This window comes from Aulonocara stuartgranti, assembly GCF_965226115.1.
Source record: "Aulonocara stuartgranti genome assembly, chromosome: 11".
Classification (NCBI taxonomy): Eukaryota; Metazoa; Chordata; class Actinopteri; order Cichliformes; family Cichlidae; genus Aulonocara; species Aulonocara stuartgranti.
The window spans coordinates 366,705-387,782 of record NC_138947.1 but is presented as its reverse complement, the minus strand read 5'-3'; the positions used below and the strand labels follow the sequence as shown (position 1 = coordinate 387,782).

General features: G+C 47.2%; 1 protein-coding gene across 2 annotated transcripts; it reads left to right on the top strand.

Annotated features, from left to right (window-relative positions):
- The first annotated feature begins 25 nt into the window (after positions 1–25).
- On the top strand, positions 26–18,922 carry iqgap3 (IQ motif containing GTPase activating protein 3). Of its 2 annotated transcripts, none has more exons than XM_082550461.1 (38): positions 26–217; positions 1,758–1,845; positions 1,917–2,073; positions 2,178–2,255; positions 2,337–2,413; positions 2,495–2,562; positions 2,736–2,849; positions 2,948–3,126; positions 3,216–3,294; positions 3,378–3,541; positions 3,618–3,705; positions 3,794–3,957; positions 7,189–7,349; positions 7,431–7,546; positions 7,666–7,829; positions 7,981–8,071; positions 8,418–8,585; positions 8,651–8,793; positions 8,908–9,078; positions 9,158–9,241; positions 9,338–9,409; positions 11,439–11,508; positions 11,595–11,803; positions 11,919–12,071; positions 12,294–12,457; positions 12,532–12,756; positions 12,840–12,980; positions 13,053–13,137; positions 13,571–13,803; positions 13,881–14,013; positions 14,126–14,228; positions 14,303–14,432; positions 14,547–14,634; positions 16,522–16,734; positions 16,890–17,050; positions 17,691–17,816; positions 17,892–18,000; positions 18,097–18,922. In XM_082550461.1, the coding sequence occupies exons 1-38, from the start codon at positions 190–192 to the stop codon at positions 18,208–18,210; spliced, it is 4,911 nt and encodes a 1,636-aa protein (XP_082406587.1). In that variant the 5' UTR covers positions 26–189; the 3' UTR covers positions 18,211–18,922. The 2 variants fall into 2 exon arrangements, with proteins under 2 accessions (XP_082406587.1, XP_082406586.1); XM_082550460.1 differs by having other exon boundaries at positions 3,213–3,294.
- Positions 18,923–21,078: the final 2,156 nt, after the last annotated feature.

Below are 21,078 nucleotides of genomic sequence, written 5' to 3'. Positions count from 1 at the left end.
TTAGAGAGCGGCGGGAGCTTTGAAACTCCAGGCAGGAAACAGTCGGAGGACGGTTGGAGCTCCGCTGCGGTTTCTGTGTTTTTAACCGAGACTTTGGGACACATTCGGGCACCGAGAGGACCCGGACCGGGACACCGAGACACCCGCAACGACCCGACACAGACCCGGGAGACCGAGAGGGGGGACAACATGGCGGATTTAGCCGCGAACGGCCACTGTGAGTGTCGGTCAGAGAGTCCGGAATGACCGCAGCGTCAATCAGATTCATATGTAATTAACTCGGTGTCACACTCCGTGATTTTCTGCGTCTGTGGGGTTAATTCAAAGGAGCTGACCTCAGTGCTGCTGCTTGCAGCTGTACCGATCAGCTACAACATTAAAACCACCACAGGTGAGTCACCTGTCACAGGTCAGGTGATCGATGGACACTTGTCCAGGTGGACTCCTTATGATCCGGTCAGTCTAAGATCTAAGGGCGTTTTCCCGCATGCGGTGTTCTGGTTCACCTGCACAGGTGGACACCGCTGGTGTGAAACAACCTGTGGAGGAGGCATTCTCGGTCTGGTTAGTTTACGGCGTGATGATGTCATAGGTTTGGGGGAAAAAAAAGACCCGTAGCCCCACGTGCTGCAGTTTTTCTGTGTGGAAAAACAAACCAAAGTTTGCAAGACTTTAATGAAATGACGTGTTTACAGTCACTTCAAGACAATAAGAGCAACGCGCCGAACCAGTGAAGCAATGTGCAATAAAGTTTCAATCGTATATCTTTCACCTCTGTAATGTTCTGGATATTTATAACCGAGCGTTTGTGAATATTAGAGCAATTTCTTATGTTTGTAACTTTATAATATGAGAGGACGGTCCCTTGTGGCTCCTCTGTGATTGGGATCAGAGTCAAGCAGCCTTTGTAAGACTCGGAGTTTACGTCAAATATTATTACTGCTTTCTGAGCTCACTGGTTTACCTCCCACCTGACCATGTCAGACTTACCTGAAGAAGATTCCAGGTCAAAGGTCCTCAGCAGCCTGCTGTCATCAGTTTCAATAAAACTTCTTAAAGTGATGAAGATGGTTCCCGGGAACATCAGCCTGCATCTGGATGAAGACGCGTTTGTAACGTGTGAGGAAGCTTCAGCTGCTTCAGACCGATTCAAAGATTGTGGATCAAACGTGCGTCACGTCCTCCATCATCATCAGCCCGAGCTCACCCCAAAGAGCTCCAGACCTCGAAACACGGCAGACCTTCATCACCTACGGGACTGTAAACTGATGATGGCAGGAAGCTGAATATTCCACACTTCCTGTGAGAAGACTATTTTTGAGCTGGAATTTTTTTCAGGTGTGAGGGAAGCATCAGGAGTGCAGCTGGTTTTAATGATGTGACTCAGTGTTTTTGTCTGTAACTTGGTGCTGATCACATTCATTGATAAAGATGATCGATCATCCAGGTAAGGAAAAGTTGCTTCTGTTCATCTGAAGCGTTTTCAGAGGGAGAAACGTTTCACCACCATCATCATCAGGTGATATCTTTAATATTGGTCCCGGAACTGACCCCATGGCCTGTCGTTGGTCAGCTGATGAGGGTGAAACGCTTCTCCCACTTCAGACGAACACAGTCGACCTTTTGTAATCAACAGTTTGATCTGATGTAGTGTTAGAAACGGGCTCAGCGTCATCTAAACAAACTGAGAGCACAATATTGATCTGCGGTTAAAGGAGTGACACGGGTGTGATGTCATGTTTCCTGGCGTGTTGCAGATGAGCGTCTGACCGCCGAGCAGATGGACGAACAGAGGATCCAGAATGTGGCCTATCAGTACCTGTGCAGGCTGGAGGAGGCCAAGAGGTCAGTGACCTGGACCAGGAGCACCTTAAGTGTTTGCTCACTTTTGTTAACAGAACCAGTTTCTTCTTCAGGTGGATGGAGGCATGTCTGGGGGAGGAGCTTCCTGCTCCCACAGAGCTGGAGGAGGCGCTGAGGAACGGCGTTATTCTCGCCAAACTGGGTCATCGCTTCGCTCCAAGCACTGTTCCTCAGAAGAAGATCTACGACCCGGAGCAGCTGCGATACCAGGTCACGACACACACCAGCTAGAACCAGTCTGATCCGGTCTACCGCTCTTTGGGGGGCGGGGTTATTGATCAACTCGATGATCAGCTCTGTATTGATCCCTGCAGGCTGTCGGTCTTCAGTTCCGCCACACTGACAACATCAACCACTGGAGAAACGCCATGACGGCACTTGGGCTGCCGGCGGTCAGTGAACACATCGACGGATCATAGTATCGATTAGCCGATTGGTTTGAAGCTGGGCTGATCACCTGTTGTTGTTTCCAGATCTTCCATCCTGAAACTACCGACGTGTACGACAAGAAGAACATGCCGAGAGCGGTGTACTGCATCCACGCGCTCAGGTACGCCTCGTTGCTCGTCTGATCACCTATCCTCTGTGCCGCCTCTCACTTGTGCTCACCTGTGCTCACGTCTCTCTGCAGCCTGTACCTGTACAGACTCGGTTTGGCCCCACAGATTCACGACCTGTATGGAAAGGTCAAGTTCACAGGTAAACGCCACATAGGTAACTAATAATTTGGGATTAGTTTGGCTTTAGTGTACTTTCACAGAAGTTGGTGCTGGGAAGGTTTGGAAGGGGCTTTGACACCCGGGGGGTGGGTGCTACAGTACTGGGTGTTGGACCAATCACGGTCAATTTTGCTGACCTGTAACTTTGTTCAGAGGAAGAGATCAACAACATGAAGCTGGAGCTCGACAAATACGGGATCCAGATGCCCGCCTTCAACAAGATCGGAGGAATCCTGGCCAATGAGCTGTCAGTGGACGAGGCTGCAGGTAGGACCAGACTCTGATTGGCTGATAGCGGATGGAGCTACAGGATAGGAACAGACTGATTGGCTGCTGGGGGTACTGACCCTGCATTCTGCCAACAGTCCACGCGGCGGTGGTAGCCATTAATGAGGCCGTGGACCAAGGGGATGTGGGTGTGACGGCGGTGGCTCTGAGGAACCCCGCTGCTCTCCTCACTGACCTGCAGGAGGCGTTGATGAGCGTCTACCAGGAGATTCTGCAACGAGCGAGGAGGAGGAAGGCTGAACGGGCCGCCGGCGGGGTAAGACATTGATTGGTTAAAGAGATTTGTGTCCGTCCAGTCAGGTGAGCAGACTGTTGACGTGTGTGTTCGTGCGTGTGTGTCAGCAGGCTGTGGCAGAGGACAAAGACATGTACGAGGAGTATCTGACTCAGAGGGAGATCCAGGACCACATCAGTGCCGTCAATGGTGAGAAATAAGCCCCTCCCCCTGTTCTGATGGCATTAATGCTGGTATTGATGACCTAACGATTATGTCACTGTGGGCGTCAGTGCGGGCAGCGGTGGAGCAGGTCGACGAGGCTCTGGATGTCGCCAACGAGCTTGCTTTGCTGTCGGCACTCCAGCTGCCGTGTTTGGCCCTCAGGGGCCTCCGTACTGACAATGGGCCCTGGTACCTGGATCAGCTTACCGCAGACCGCCAGCAGAAGGCCCAGGTAAACTAACAAGTGCGGCCCCTGACCTCTTTCTGACCTCAGTGACCTCTGACCTCTCTGTGACCTCTGACCCCAGAATCAGGGCTCTGTGGATCCTCTGGAGCATGAAGAGCTGCAGGAAGGCGTCACCGCTGCCAACCAGGAAGCTCAGAGCACGCGAAACAGTACGCCATTTTCTTCCCACGCCCGAACCAGGCTCACCTTTTGACCTCTGACCTCACCTCAGTATGTGTGTGTGTTTGTGTGTTTCAGTGGTGGCGGCCCTCCAGAGCGTTAATGCGGCATTGCGTGGAAATGACCCCAGACGCACAGTCAGCTGCCTGATGACCTCTGACCTCCAGCTGCCTGAAGTGTTTCCGTTTGCGGCGACATTTTATCACCGAGAGCTGCAGCTGCTGCAGAGGCAGACGGCACAGGTGCAACACCGGGTTTACCTGGAGATGAGTGACAGCGTCACTCAGGGGTGGATCTAGAAGGGTGGCATCGGGTGGCAAGTGCCACCCTAGTTTTGCATGTGACAGTGTTGTTTATTAAAATAAGATAGCATTAACAGTTTGAGCGTAGTTACAGTCAACAGTGAATATAAATGCTAAAACTGAATATATTGCATAGTGTCCCCCCCTGCACCAGTAACAAATGGTTCAGCCCATAGCAGGACCGGCTTTTTCCTTGTATTCAGTAGCAAGCGATGCTTATGATTGTGCCAGAGCACATTTTAAACAACACCATGGGAATTTCAGATTTCACACAGGTGGGTGGATGTTACACTGTGGAAATGGAAGGAAGGTGAGAGTTATTAACCCTCTGGGGTCCACGGACACGCTGCACCTCCAAATCAAACGACTGATTTAAGATGACACCGCAATAAGCTGCAGCCACGCTGAGTCTTTCAGCCCGTGTTGAAGTTTGGACTTCAAAGTTTTTAATTTTAATTACAGGCCAGTAAATCCAGAGTTATGAAAAAAAAATATGAGCCATATATATTTCTAAATACTGTCGTCACGTTTTTTGTGTTTAAAAACAAAAAATGTTTTCTAAGGACAACACGAAAATGGTAAAGAAAGGGGGGGGGAGCCTCTTTCCTATTGGTGGAAAAATGTACCATGTCGACCAATTAATGTCACAAAGGCACATTGCAATGTAAACACTGTCACCAACTAGTGCAGGGCGATATGACCAAAAATATTTATCACGATATACATTTGAAAATCTGCGATAACGATATGACTGACGATATAATTGATGCAAGACAAAATACTTTACAACTCCACAACTTTATTAGTGCAAAAAAAACCATCAATCTATCTTCACTTAAACAAGCAGCTGTTTATGTGCATTAAAGTTATATAAACATTTAACAGTGCAAATGCAAACTCCTCGCTGACAGTTTAACTAAAAGGCATTTCCAGTGGAAACTGGCCGACATATCCTCAGCATCACCATGTATAACATCCACAACACTTAAAAAGAGGTCATACACACACAATACCCTGCCGTTGTCTTTACGCTGTCTAGACTCTGACTCCTTTAAAAAGCAGCTGAAGACATTTTTATACAAACGGGCTTTTAATTAATTTTAACTTGTATGTCTGATCTTATTGTAAAGCACTTTGTGATTTTTATCTGTGAAATGTGCTATATAAATAAATTTTACTTAATATTACCGTATTAACTAAAAGTATGTTGAAGCACAGTACGTATCGCTCCGCCTACGACAGCCGTAACGCTCCGACAATCCATCAAGCGGTGCGGCTTCGTAGCTCAGCAAAGTCGTACTGAAACATTTGACAGATTTTCGAGCGCCGTGCACATAAAATCGTTTCGAGGTCAGTAACACAACCAGAGTTCATACATAAGGCACACGGGATTATAAGGGGCTCTGTCGACTTTCAGACAAATCAAAGGATTGATTTTAAGTGTGCCGTATTTTCCAAACAACGCGGTAATAACGACGGCCCGCTAGCATGCGCTACCAAAAATAGTGCTCATTTTCTTATCGTTGCCCAACATTACACCGGTATCACCGTGAATGGTATGATATGACCCAGCACTGTCACCAAGTAGAAAACCAGCGGAGTGATACACCTCCTGTTGTCAGGCCTGCAGGTTTATCCCTGTGCTGTTCTCCTGTCTTGTGGTGGACAAACAATTTCTTTTCACTGTCACACATAATTTGTGGGGCATCTTATTGCGACACCTGATTTTAGTTTTAGTAATATTTTTAAATGGTTGTACAAAATAAAAAAAAAAAAAACGGCAGGTGTATTGGCTGCATTTTTTAGATAAATAGTTGTATATGTTTACAAAATGTACAATTTATATTTACATTTCAAGTTATAAGAATAATTTACTCAACATGTCTGTTTTTTTGTTTACAGTAAAAAAGATACTACTAGGATTTGAAGTTTGTGTGATTTCAGATCAGTTGTGTTAACACAGTATGTCAACGAAAAAACAACTAAATTCAGACACGTGAGGTCAAGCTGAAAAGAATGATACCAAACAAAGAGGGGAAAAAATAAAATGGCACAATTTGAAGGTGAAATACAAACGTAAAATCAAAAGAAGTCAAAAATGACCGGTTATATTTTGGGCCTCAGAGGGTTAATCCAACAAATCATGAAAAATTAGGTTTAGATTTTTGTGCATGACAGTGCAGATTTCTGACATTTTGTGTAATTTAAGCTGTAACGATTTTACCTTTTTTTCTAACAATAAACAGTGAAACTTAAGTTAGACTTGTGTTGGTAAATGAACCGCCCCATGTGGTGTAGCTTTCTGGATCGTATACTTACAGCGTTACATCTTTATTTATTATCCAGGCTATACAGTACATAACATCACATGTTTTATGTCACTAAAGTGTTTAATTATGGGGGCTACAGAAAATAATTAAGTTATGGACTATATTTCTATGAAAAACGTGTATACTTACTGCATTTGCATCATTTTAACCATATGTAACCACCTGCATGTGTGTCTGTGAAGGTTCTCAGTCATCGTGGTCAAAGGAGCTTGCAAAGAAAAGCGTCTGGACTTCTTTAAGTTACTTGAAGACGTTTCACCTCTCATCCGAGAAGCTTCTTCAGTTCAGAACTGAAGAAGCTTCTTCAGTTTATATAATGACATTATGTCAATGAAGCTTCTTCAGTTCAGAACTGAAGAAGCTTCTTCAGTTTATATAATGACATTATGTCAATGAAGCTTCTTCAGTTCAGAACTGAAGAAGCTTCTTCAGTTTATATAATGACATTATGTCAATGAAGCTTCTTCAGTTCTGAACTGAAGAAGCTTCATTGACATAATGTCATTATATAAACTGAAGAAGCTTCTTCAGTTTATATAATGACATTATGTCAATGAAGCTTCTTCAGTTCAGAACTGAAGAAGCTTCTTCAGTTTATATAATGACATTATGTCAATGAAGCTTCTTCAGTTCAGAACTGAAGAAGCTTCTCGGATGAGAGGTGAAACGTCTTCAAGTAACTTAGAGAAGTCCAGACGCTTTTCTTTGCAAGCTCCTTTGACCACCTGCATGTGTGTTTGGGGGGGGGGGGAGCCTTGATTTTGCCACCCTAAGAAAATTCCTCTAGCTCCGCCCCTGGCGTCACTGTCATTCAGCTGGCACTTCCTGTTGTCTCCTCCAGGGAGAGCTGCAGGAGGAGGAGCTCTTTGTTGCCGTGGAGATGCTGTCAGCCGTTGTTCTCATCAATCAGGGTCTGGAGGCGGGACACCTACAGCAGTTCAGCTCCTCATTGGTCAGTTCGTCTGCAGGGCTCTCCGATGTAGAGCCCGCCCTGCTCGACAGGTACCGCCTCTTACCCATTTACCTGCTGATGATGTCACTGTTGATAATGACGTCCCTGTTGATGATGTCACTGTCGTACAGGTACTTTGAGACTCTGGCTGGTGTGAAACAACAGGTGGGCCGAGACCTGCTTACCTGGAACCAGCTGCAGGAAGGAATCGCCGCTGTGAACGGCTCGGCGCAGGACGAACAACAGCGTACGACAACGCGATGACATCGTTACAAACACACAATGATGTCATTATAAACAACAAACATTAACTTCTTTGAATTCTGTTGAGCTGACACTGCGACCTCTGACCCCTGTGACCCTCAGAGCTCCTGGCTGTCGGCCTAATAAACAAGGCCGTGATGAGCGGAGACCCTCAGCGGCTTATCTCCGCCCTGTTGCTGCCCTCCTGTGGCGTGGACGAGGTTTCACCTGCCAATGCCTGCAAGTACCTGACCCTGCTGAGCCAAGCCAGGCAGATCAAAGCTCAGGTAACTGCTCAGGTGTAACTGCACAGGTAACCGAGCCATCACCTCAACAGCCCCTCAGAACTGTGACTTTAGTCTTTATCATGACCCTCTGGAGGTAGAATCCAGGTGAGGTTTAAACTTTCAGTCACAGGTCCCCCTCCTGTCCAACCAGGTGAGCAGAGACCCGGGAGCCGAGCTGTGGTTGGCTGATATCCAGGAGGCCGTGAGGATGGCCAATCAGCAGAGTCAGAGAGCTCTAAAGTGTGAGTCACAGATTCATTTACCTGCACAAGTAACCACACCTGTTCAGTTTTTAAGCATGTGGGTTAGAAACGATCAGAGGCTGGACCGCCATCGTTTGTGTTTGATGATATTCGTGATCATTGCGACGCACCTGCGGCGCTTTGTGTCAGACGGAGGAAGGTTGTGAGAGCGAAACGTCTTCATCTTACCTGTTAGCTGTCAGCAGTGACATCACTGAAGGTGTGCTGGGAGACAGGTGTGAACATCGCTCCGAGTTGCACAAGAAGAAACGACTAAAGGACAGAACTTCCCGTCAGCGTGTTCATTATTGAGCCGTGTGTTGATTATTGGTTGTGTGTCCGTCAGTGTGTCTGTCCGTTGCCGCGGTGAATCAGGCCGTAAAGGAGAACAGGGCGAAGCAGACGCTGCGGGTGCTGTCTCTGCCGGAGGCGGAGCTTCACGGAGTTCTACCTGACTGTGCTGCAGAATATCAGAGAGAGCTGAGCGCCCTGATGACACGCCGCACACGCACAGGTGAGAGAGAGACACACACACACACACACACACACACACACAGAGAATCACGTGTGTGTGTTCAGGAGATAACCGCAGTCAGTGGGTTCGAGTCCGCCTGCAGGACGGCTCCGTTCATTTCTTCCACCTGAGCAGACTGGAGGGCAGCTGGGAGCGCCCCCCCGGCTTCGTGCACAACAGCGTCTTCTTGGATCGCCACGACATACAGGTGAGACACACCTGAGGCTTACCTGCTCACTTCCTTGTCAAACCAGAACAGTGTTTCTGTGCTTGGAAAGTTTGATTGGCTACAAGCTCGCTGTGCCACTTTCCCCCCCTGCAGGAAGTGGTCAGCAGCGTTTCGGCCCAGTACAGTCGCGGCGTGCTGTGGCGGAACAGCGAGGCCCTCGTCGTTCGCCTGCAGGCGCTCTGTCGAGGCTTCCTGATCAGATGGCGGATGACGGCACGACGTCACTTCCTGATGAATCAGATGGCCGCCGTCGTTGTCATCCAGGTGAGCATGAGCCCCCTTGGAGAGCTGAGGCTCGTCTGGGAGCTACAGGTGTGTCACAGGTGTGCTCTGCTCTGTTCAGTCTCACTGGAGGAGGTTCGTCGAGCAGAGGGTCTACAGACGGCGCCTGCAGTTCCTCTACATGAACTGGAGAGCTGTCGTCAAGGTAACAGCTGCTGTTCCTAATCATGTGACTGAGATTAGATTAGCAGGTGCAGCTCACCTGATGAGCGTTATTCACGTCGTCCGCTTGTGTGAACAGATCCAGGCGTTTGCGAGGATGTGGTTGGCGAGGAGACGATATTGCGCTCGGCTGAGTTTCTTCAGACGTAACGTGAGTTGTTTTTTGTTAACGTTGTCTGTTTTATTGAGAAAGCAGTCGAACATAACAGTAGTTTGACTTTTTACAGTCTTTGCTTTTTTAAACTTGTAATTGAAAAGAGAAAAAAAACAAAGAGAAAAAAGAGAACGAAAGAAACACACGGGTAGGTAAGTCAGCATCTTAATATTGAAATGGGAATTCAACTCAGGGCTTCAACGTAAAGAAAATCATGGTTCATAAAAATGAACCATGATTTTAAGTTTTGATCAAAATCATTTCTGACCTGTAGATATCTAAAGAAGTCATCTCAGCCTAAATCATGTTTCTCCTTAAGAATTCAAAGCTTTGGCATATACCTTTATACCTTTTGAAATCCTCTTGAATCTATTATCGTACTGATTCGGGGTAAAATCTGAATCATATGCACACAATCTTAAAACCTTGGAGGCATTTTCCAAACTGCAGATTCTGATTACTTCTTTCAGAGCAGATGTCATTATTTGGGTGCGTCTGCCATGTGTATTTTATTCTGTAACTTTATGTCCGATATTAAAGCTGTAACTGGTTTTCCTTTAACTATTGTTCCTTCAACATCTTTATATCAGTGGTCTTAGCTGTGCAGTAATATTCTCGTAGACAGGGAAGCCCACGACCTCCGTTTTCTTTCTTTAGTTGGGGCGTTTATATTTAACCGTTCCAGATGTGTTTTGAGAACATCGTATCCACCACACAGTTTGTGGTATTAGTAATCGGTAAAGACTGAAACAAATACAGCAGTCGGGGAAGAATATTTAATCTGATTCGATCCTGGAGTGTATGGTATTCCATCTTTGTCTGATTGTATAGGTTCGTTTAGCGGGGCGTAGTTGGCATTGAACATTTTGGTGAGGTCACGATGTATTACCACCCATAGGTACCTAATTCTGTCTGCATCTCACTTCCATTTATAGCGATTCTTAATTTCGACTGGTGGTTCATAGTTTAAAGTTAATACTTAACCTTATACTCTGATAACATTTCCATGGTTTGGGGGAGTGCCTGTGAGGGATAGGATATCGTTAATAGTAAGTTGTCGGCAAATAGTGCTGATTTCTGTTCCCCTCCTGCTGTTCTTTCTCCAGTTATATCCTGTCTCTGCCTGATCCACTGACTTAATGGTTCTACAAACAAATGGTAAATGGTAAATGGCCTGTATTTATACAGCGCTTTACTAGTCCCTAAGGACCCCAAAGCGCTTTACATATCCAGTCATCCACACATTCACACACTGGTGATGGCAGCTACATTGTAGCCACAACCACCCTGGGGCGCACTGACAGAGGCGAGGCTGCCGGACACTGGCGCCACCGGGCCCTCTGACCACCACCAGTAGGCAACGGGTGAGGTGTCTTGCCCAAGGACACAACGACCGAGACTGTCCAAGCCGGGGCTCGAACCGGCAACCTTCCGACAACAAACAAAGCAAACAAAGCAAAAAGCAGTGGTGAAATACTGCAGCCCTGTCGTGTCCCCCCTTCCAATATAAATGGTTCAGCGAGGTCTCCATTGATTTTGATTTTAGCTGTTGGATTATTGTATAGCCCTGAAATAATATCAATTACGGATTTATCAAAACCAATATTCTCAAGCACCTAATATAAAAAGGACCACCTCACTGAAACGCCTTCTCAGCATCTAAACTTAACACTAAGGTCTAATTTTTGTTTATCGACCTGCCTCGTTATGTGCCAAACCTTTCTGATGTTGTCCTGTTTCTGTTCGATCATTATGTATTAACCCAGGTAATATTGTTTCTAGTCTCTTAGAGATGATGGGTGTGAACAACTTGTGATCAATATTCAGGATGGTTACTACATTCTAGTTTATAGTAACGTGAGTTTTGCTGATGTCACTCTCACATGACTCGTGGACTCAGATACTCTCAGCATCTCATCAAGATCCACCTGTGGGGTCCTGATGCAGTACGTAGGACGGTGTGTACAACTGCGTCAGCCAGTCAGACAAAATCTCCTGTTTCCACAGTAACGGTTTGTGTCCACAGGTGGGCGCCGTCGTAAAGATCCAGGCCTTCTTCAGAGCTAACCGAGCTCGCGAGCAGTACAGGATGCTTGGTGAGTTCACAGATGCCTCTGATTGGTCAAGCTGCCGTGTTATCGATGACTCATTAATAAGACCTCTTCCCCCTCACCTGTTTTAGTGCACTCGGCCACTCCCCCTCTATCTGTGGTCAGGAAGTTCGTTCACCTCCTCGACCTCGGGGATGGTGACATCAGAGAGGAGGCGGAGCTGCTGCGTCTGAGGGAGGAGGTGGTGAGAAGCATTCGCTTCAACCGACAGCTGGAGGCCGACCTGGACCTGATGGACCTGAAGATCGGGCTGCTGGTCCGCAACCGTGCTACGCTGCAGGTACGGCCCCGCCACCTCAGCTCATCGACACACACACACACACACACACACACACACACACACACACTGATTGGCTCCTTGTTGTCCTCGTTAACAAAGCGCCGTCTGTGAACAGGAAGTGGTGTCTCACTGTAAGAAACTAACGAAGAAGAACAAGGAGCAGCTGTCAGACATGATGGATGTGGAGAGGAGTAAAGGCCTGAAGGCTCTGAGCCGAGACAGGAGGGAGAGACTGGAGGCCTACCAGCACCTCTTCTACCTGCTGCAGGTAAAAGGCACACCTGCCCGCCGCTCGCTCACCTCAAGCTGACCTGAGCAGGTCCATGGCATCACATTACTGTACCTGCCTGATTCGTGCAGTCATCTCTGCTTCACCAACAAGGCAGGGGCTCCACCTGGTGGTGATATTGTGCAACTGCAAGTGGAACAGACGATACATTATATCTGCAGCTGGCCAGTTATTTTGTGTGTGTGTGTGTGTGTGTGTCAGACACTGCCCCTGTACCTGGCTCAGCTGATCTTCCTGATGTCTCAGAGTCGCTCCACCTCCTTCATGGAGATGGTGGTATTCAGTCTGTTTAACTATGGCTCCGACCGCCGCGAGGCCTTTCTGCTGCTGCAGCTCTTCACAGAAGCGCTCCGCTATGAGATCAGGTAACGATGACGTCACTGCACCTGTGTCTGAGCAGTAACGTGTTGTCACTGCTTACCTGTGTGTGTGATGTCAGGCTGAAGGTGGAGCAGCCCCAGGACGTGATCACAGGAAACCCCACCGTCATCAGGATGTTGGTAAACTTCTACCGCCATGCTCGTGGTCAAAACGCCCTGCGCGAGGTGCTGGGTCCAGCTCTACAGGACGTCCTGCAGGACCGCACGCTCAGCATCAGGACCGACCCCGTGGACGTCTACAAGACCTGGATCAACCAGACCGAGACGCAGACCGGACACAAGAGGTCAGAGCGCGTCTCTCCTGCGTTGCGCGTCTCTCCTGCGTTGCGCGTCTCACTTCTATTGTGCGTCTCACCTGTCTCACCAGCTCGCTGCCCTATGAGGTTTCTCCCGAAGACGCTCTGGCTCAGCCTGAAGTCCAGAGACGCATCGACATCTCCATCATCAACCTGAAGAACCTGACGGACAGAGTCCTCAAAGCCATCACCGCCAGCCTCCACAAGCTGCCGTACGTGTCTGCCTGCTGCTGCACCTCGCGTCACCAGTCTCTTCTTTGCTAAACGGTTCTGTGTTGTTGCAGGTATGGTCTGCGTTACACCGCCAAGGTCCTCAGAGACGCCCTGAAGGCAAAGTTTCCTGAAGCCGGTGAGGACGAGCTCTACAAGGTGAGAACACAGATCAACACACCTGAATCACACGATTAGTTCATTACCAGGCCTCTGGAGAATTCAAGACATGTAGAGGAGGTCATTTAGTCATTTAAAGCAGCTGTGTTGGATCAAGGATGCATCTAAAGCCTGCAGGACTCCAGGCCTGGAGTTGGACACCTGTGCTGCAGGTGATGAAGGTGGGCTGTGTTTCACGTGAATTTCTGCTCCTGCTGTGCTCAGGTGAGCTCAGACTCATGATGGATGTGTGATCAGCAGATTTGGAGGTCTACAGAAATCACAGCTCGCAGGTCGGAGCTGAGATTTGATTGGTCGCTTGACGTGAAGCTTAGTCTCTGTACGGCGGCGGGTCTTGAAGTCAGAACCACGTGGCTCTGACGCCGTGACCTGAATTGAACCAATAACGCCGAGTCTGCCCTACTCCCCGCAGATCGTCGGTAACCTGGTCTACTACCGCTACATGAACCCGGCCATCGTGGCCCCGGACGGCTTCGACGTGGTGGACCGTTCGGCCGGCTCTGCTCTGCAGCCCGAACAGCGCCACATCTTGGGCTCCATTGCCCGCGTGTTGCAGCATGCCGCTGCCAACAAACACTTCCATGGAGGTGGCTACCACATCAGAGCCCTGAACCAGTACATCAGCCAGACCCACAGCAGGTTCAGGTGGGTTTCAGGTGACCTTGCTCCGTTCTGAGGTGTCGGGGAGGTGGAGGTTCTCCTGACGGTGTTGTGTGTCTCAGGAGGTTCCTGCAGTCCGTCTGCGACGTTCCTGAACCGGAGGACAGATTCAGCATGGATGAGTACTCGGAGCTGCTGATCGTGAACAGACCCGTGATCTACATCTCTGTGAGCGAGCTGCTCAACACACACAAGGTCAGGAAGCTCCGCCTCCAGCTGTATCGTCATCTTTAGACCAGGTACAGGTGCATGCGCACCTGTACCTGGTCTACATAAACCCGTGAACCTCTCACATGTCTCTCTGCAGCTGCTGCTGGAGCATCAGGAGGTTTTGTGCCCGGACCCCTCAGACCCCCTCGGCCTGATTCTGAAGGATCTCGGTCCGGTTCCCGGCCTGCAGGAACTCATCGGTACAGCCAACCGATGCTCTGCTGTTGCCATCCGGTCTGAGCCGGTCAGAGTCTGACTGTTTTCTGTCCTTCAGGTGAGTCCGCGGCTGATCCAGGATCAGACTCTCAGAGTAGCAAGATGGAGGTCTCTCTGACCCTGACCAACAAGTTTGACATCTTCGACGACGCCAACAACACACCGGACCCCAGAGGACTTCTGCTCAGGTAACCCCGCCTCTAAGCCATTAGCCTCACCTGCTCAGTGTCTGTCAGTTTGTTTACCTGAACATTAAAGAAGAACCCGGTGTTCACAGAAAACATTTGTTTTGTTTTTCCCAGCACCAAGCAGCTGATCATCGATGTCATCAGGACGCAGTCAGGTGACTCTCTGCGTGACATCCTGAGGACGACACCGTCACGCGACCAGGTAAAACTCGCACTAATAGGTTGGTTGGTGACTGGCACCCGCTGCAGTCTTGATGTCTAGAGATGGCACGATACCACTTTTTCATGACCGATATCATAAATTTTGATATCTGTCGATACCGATATGAATCCGATAGTGTATTTTATAATCAATAAAACGTTTTTTTATTATCATATCATACCATCCACGGTAACACCGGTGTAATGTTGGGCAACGATAAGAAAATGAAACATGGCGATAGAATATGGGTAAAACGCACATGCACAGTGCCTTTGTTTACATACGCACATGGCGGCGACGCAGAAGGAGAAGAGTGAAAGCGGATCGTTGAATGAAACAATGAACCAGAACTGGTTTGTAAAAACGCTGCAGCTTCACTGGTGTGGAACTGGTTTAGCTTTCGTCTGTCAGATACACAACAAAGCACTATTTTTGGTAGCGCATGCTAGCGGGCCGTCGTTATTACCGCGTTGTTTGGAAAATACGGCACACTTAAAATCAATCCTTTGATTTGTCTGAAAGTCGACAGAGCCCCTTATAATCCCGTGTGCCTGATGTATGAACTCTGGTTGTGTTTACTGACCTCGAAACGATTTTATGTGCACGGCGCTCGAAAATCTGTCAGATGTTTCAGTACGACTTTGCTAAGCTACAAAGCCGCACCGCTTGATGGATTGTTGGAGCATTACGGCTGTCGTAGGCGGAGCCTCGCGGAGTGATACGTGCTGTGCTTCAGCATAATGTTACCGTGCTGTGTGTGTATAACCTCTTTTTAAGTGTTGTGGATGTTATACATGGTTATGCTGAGGATATGTCGGCCAGTTTCCACTGGAAACGCCTTTTGGTTAAACTGTCAGTTTGCACTGTTAAATGTTTATATAACTTTAATGCAGATAAAAAACAGCTGCTTGTTTAAGTGAAAATACTTTGACGTTTTTTTTTTTGTTTTTTGTTTTTTGCACTAATAAAGTTGTGGAGTTGTAAAGTATTTTGTCTTGCATCAATTATATCGTCAGTTATATCGTTATCGCAGATTTTCAAATGTATATCGTGATAAATATTTTTGGTCATATCGCCCTGCACTAGAACCACCCCCCACCCTCCACCTCATGATGCTTAAACGACGCAATCAACCTAAATTTAATGCACGTGTAAAAAAACATAAAATAAAATAAAAAATGCACAGAAATAAATTATTTTTCAAGAATAATTAAATAGATTCAACATCTTTCTTCAACAGAACTGCAGACTGCACAGATGGTATCTTCCCAAAGGGAAAAAGTACTATAGCTTACTAGAGTATATTAGACTTACTATAGTTACTATATACAGTAATGGACTTCTATATATTTTACATCAGATTAAAACGTTGGGTGTAAGATTCAGATAATTATTTATTAAAAGCTAGACATGACAATGAGAAAGAAAAGTATGTCTTTGTGCCCCCTTTTCCCTGTTCATGCCCTATCGGCCCCCCTGGCTAAACTTTGCTAGATCCGCCCCTGCACAGTTACAGCCATCAGCTGTAGAAAAAGATCCTGGTGTAGAAAGTAATATTAAATACATTCTAACAACAGCTGATCAAGCTTAAACGTGCTGCTGTTGTTCAGCCGCTGGTTTCCTCTTTCAACCAGACCGCCGAAAGGTCTCGCACGCCACAGCGCTATATCATGTGACGCACACTGCTCTGACGTGCTACGGTTATGAGCCAAGTTACGCCATGTCGCAAGTTTTGTGAGGTGCTTTTGTGATATTTAATGGATCGGATTTCATTTTTTATTTCTCTCTGATATCCGATCCAGTATTTTAGGTCCGTATCGGACCGACACGGATACGTAATATTGGATCGGCCCATCTCTAATGATGTCATCTGATTTCTTCAAACAGGAAGTGTGTCACGATTGGCTGATGCAGCGCCGCGCCCAGCAGGATGCTCGGACTCCTGAGAAGATGAAGCGGAACCAGTCGCTGGTCGCCAATGGCAACCTGAGCCTGGAGGAGAAGAAGAGGAAGATCCTGAGGAGTCTTCGTCGTCTGGAGGGACTCGGCACCCTGAAACCGCCAGACAGCGAGAACCAGATCCTGCAGATGATCGCCAAGGTAACGAGACCTGCCTCCATCTCCTCCTATTCCAGCGTCCTCCTTCGCTACATCCTGGCATGTTTCTGGTTTTGTTTGCGGTTTTTTTGTTCTTTTTGCTTGCATGTTTTTGAAAACGTCCCTGACTATGATGTCACTGCACGTTTCCCCACCAGGACATCCGTCAGCAACGTCTCCACCGCCAGCGCCGAGGGGCGGAGCTCCTGAAGCTCCATCAGACTCTCAGCAGCCTACAGGCTAAGAGCAGCTTCCACAGTGAGCAGGTGGACTATTACAGGCATTACATCACTTCCTGTCTGGACAACCTCACCGCCAGGTATGCACAAGCAGGTGTTTTTGGGTAACGACCTAGCATTTTTCATCTCAGGCCATTAGCATCAGATATAACTTTCTGTTCTCGGACGTGGCGGCGCCAAATGTTTAGAAGTACCGCAGCAATGAACAGTAATGGGGCGGGGCTGTGGTGACATCACACCACTGTGGTGTGAACCAGGCGTTTTCACCTCGAGAGCTGTGAGGCGGTGGGGCGGGACGAACAAACGTTTGTCACACAATCAACAACACAAGGGATAAACTAAAGTACAACAAACAAAGTAATTCGGGAACAGGTGAGCCGAGGTTGACCACGAGCCCCGGGTACAGGAAGCTCTATCAGATGCGCCAGAATACGAGAGCTTTAAACCGTGCGTTCAAAATCTGAGTGAGGAGAAGCTCGCTGAGGTACGAGCTGAATGTTTGCATGAAAAGTTCAAACATCACCAAGAGCGTTGGCGTCACGAGCTGAGCCGGCATCCACGCTGACCTGCCATCAGCTGATCTTAAATATCCACCAACGGCTCCTGAAACAGGAAAGAGGTGCTTAGACCGCGTGTGTCCTGAAGGTGCACGTCACGAGGCTGTCAGTGAGGCGATAGGCCTGTCAGTAAGGTCCATCACTGATTGGCTTGTTCTTGCAGCAAATCGACCAATCAGAAGGCGGCAGACGGCAAAGGGAGGAACAAGCTTCCTGCTCTGAGCTACAGTGCCACCCGGCTGCACGAGAAGGGCGTTCTGCTGGAGATCGAAGACCTGCCAGTCACGCAGTGAGCGCAGAACACACAGCCGGCACACGTATGACACGCGGTGAGGACGCGTGCTCACGATCTCTTTGTTTCCAGGTTTAAGAACGTCATGTTTGAGATTGCTGCCGGGCCTGAGAGAGGAAGTTTCAAAGTAAAAGCTCGATTCCTCGGCGTGGAGATGGAGGAGTTCCTGCTCAAATACCAGGTAGGACCGAGGCCGGACCACGTCGAACCGGGCCACATAAACCAGGTGATACGAGTTTAACGTGTGTGTGTGTGTGTGTGTGTGTGTGTGTGTTAGGACCTGCTGCAGCTGCAGTATGAGGGCGTGGCTGTGATGAAGATGTTCAGTAAGGCCAAAGTCAATGTGAACCTCCTCATCTTCCTCCTCAACAAGAAGTTCTTCAAGAAGTGAGAGGAGCGGCACTCATACTCGGCTTCTGCGGCGAGGCCTCGTCCCACACTCCTGTCTATAAACAGGAAACTGAACGGCGTTTTATACCAAATGATCAGGATGAATCTCACTAAATTTGACTGACTTTATATCTCGCTCAGTGGGATGTCTTCATACACTCCTGTCTGTGCTGTAATCACTGAGTTAGTGCTCTGTCTGCAGCGCTGTCTTTGTTTTTATGTCTGTAAAATTTAACTAAAGTGATTCTTTTTTATTTCACGTGATATTTTTATGCATGTTTAAATGATACTAATCAAACAGAGGGAGTCGTCTGTCTCCCTCTCTAACACTTTAATGGGACATCCTCTCGCTACACCTGTTTTAATATCTCACTACAGTATTTGGATGTGGTGCAGAGTGAGGCATCTTACCTCAGTGTCTCTCTTTGTATGGGAACGTGTGTTTCAGTTTAATTTGGAGGAGTGACACATCAGTGTTTTTATCCTATCTTGGTTTGTTTCTCAGGATTCAAACCACACTAAGCTGTCTTATTTTTGAAAGGTTTGACCCTTTCAGGACTCCGTAGTGGCGCATTGGTCACTGATGTCTGGTTGTAATGTTTAGCTGCACTGAGCTGTGACCAATCAATACCAGCTGATCAATGCCTGTAAATATTTCCTGTCATTTCCTTTTTCTTTTGTCTTTGCTACAATAAATAAACATGAACATTTCAGTCATTATTTCTATTTTTAATTTAAAAGTTAAAAGACTAAGAGTGCGAGTGCGTGTAAAAACTGATGATGGCCACGAACAAGCTGAATGTTGCTTCTTTTTTTTTTTTTCCTGAGATGTCATACACTTTGGATTCTAGCCAATCATTTTACGTTTCCGAGGATAGTAGGCGGGGCCAGGTACGTAGGTTCTTTTAGAGCAGAGCTACAGATTAAAAATGTCCAAGGCGAAGCGGTCAAAAGTCTGGCTGTACTTCACAGCAAAATATGCAAACTCAGCAGCAACAAGTGCTTTAAGCTGATACTGTGATACTGTCAAAGGAGGTAACACCTCGAATCTGATGAAACACCTGGCGACGCATAGCGTTTTTTTAAAAGCCGAGAAATGCGCCGTATTTGATAGCTTGCTGCGAGACCTCACACCGAGCACATCTACTGCGGGTGTGGTGCCTGTTATCAACCCGGAGTTAGCAACATCCCCAAAAACACGAAGAGGAGAGTCCTGGCCCCTAGCCCTGCCAGTGTAGCAGAACCTGCGGCTCTTTAGTCCTTATAGTGCGGCTCCGCGTGGTTTGGGAAAATAAATTAGAAGTATTTAGCTGAAGTGTAATTTATTTATGTTAGTTCTTTTTTTAACTTGTAGTTCTAAATTGGAAGATTATTGTGATATTGAAATATAAAAATAAAATTATATTCTATTTTTTTCATCGCTCAAAATAAGCGTCACACTCGTGGAAGCTGGTGTACCCGCCGAAACGGCGTGCATTTACCGAGACTTTCAACCCCAGCCAGGCCAATTATGGCTCTTCGGATCCACATCATGTCAGCAGCTGTTCCCCAACTATGTTAAAACAAACACGCTCACGCCTCACAGACGACAGCTTACAGTCCTGCGTAAAGATGAAAGTGACTTCGTACAGCCCCGATCTGCAGACGCTGTGCGCAGAGGTTCAGGAGCAGAAGTCCCGTTGTAAACATATCACGGCAGACCCGACGATGTTTCCATGAACAGGCTTTTCAGCATCTCTTTATTGACCACTTTTCACACACGGTTGCTGTGCGCACACAGCCGACTGTAGCTTTGCAGCTCACAGCCCGACACACACCAACACAACAGCAGAGAGAGCACAGACGTAAAGGCGGCGAGGCGTGATTGTGGGTGCCGCTCAGGTGCGTCCGCCTCCCCCTCCCACACACATTAACCAGGTAAAATACATATTTAGGCAGAATTTAACAAATATCTATTTTTCATCTTTCAGCAGCATAGAGCTTTTATCCAATTATTTTTTACAAGTCAGGTCAAGGCTCCAAAAGCCCAAAGGAGATATAAGGGTGGCGGCTCACAGCAGTTTTTGTTTGCTGGATCATTTTAGTTCAGCTGGGTGTCTTTCCTTTTGTTATATTTCTTTAAGAGTTCAAAACGTGTTAATTGCATAAATAAAATGTAACTTTCTCTGTAGCACTTCATGGATTTAAGCAACACACCTTAGTTATTCACACAAAGCATAAAGGTAAAAAACAATATATACAGTGTTATCTTCATTTTAGATGTCAAAAAGTATTTGCAGCTCCCAGAGTTTTCTTTTGCGTGGAAACCGCGTCCAGGTGGCTCTTTGGGTGTTAAAGGTTGCCGACCCCTGGCCTAAGGGAAGCATGTATAATGTAAACAGAATTGGTCCTAGCACTGAACCCTGTGGAACTCCATAATTAACCTCAGTGTGTGAAGAGGACTCTCCATTTACATGCACAAACTGGAGTCTATTAGATAGATATGATACAAACCACTGCAGTGCAGTACCTGTAATACCTACAGCATGTTCTAATCGCTCTAATAGGATATTATGGTCGATGGTGTTGAAAACTGATTACATTTAAGATCGAAGCAGTAATTAATGGCAGGACTTCTTTGAGCAGTTTTGTAGGAATGGGGTCTAAAAGACACGTTGATGGTTTGGAGGAAGTAATTATTGAAGTTAACTCAGAAAGATCAATTGGAGAAAAAGGGTCTAAATGAATATCAGTGGTACTGAAAGTAGCTGTAGATAATATTACATCTGTGGGATTTTCTCTAATGATTAAAATTTTATTTGTGAAGAAGTTCATGAAGTCATTACTAGTTAACATTAAAGGGATGGTTGGCTCAACAGAGAGAGAGTAC

What these genes read in the sequence shown, in the direction of transcription:
- iqgap3 (XM_082550460.1), top strand. Translation starts at nt 190, where the DNA reads ATGGCGGATTTAGCCGCGAACGGCCACT. An exon ending in CCACATCAGTGCCGTCAATG is followed by an intron (nt 3,295 to 3,377) that starts GTGAGAAATAAG and finishes TGTGGGCGTCAG; the next exon opens with TGCGGGCAGCGGTGGAGCAG. An exon ending in GGCGCAGGACGAACAACAGC is followed by an intron (nt 7,547 to 7,665) that starts GTACGACAACGC and finishes TGTGACCCTCAG; the next exon opens with AGCTCCTGGCTGTCGGCCTA.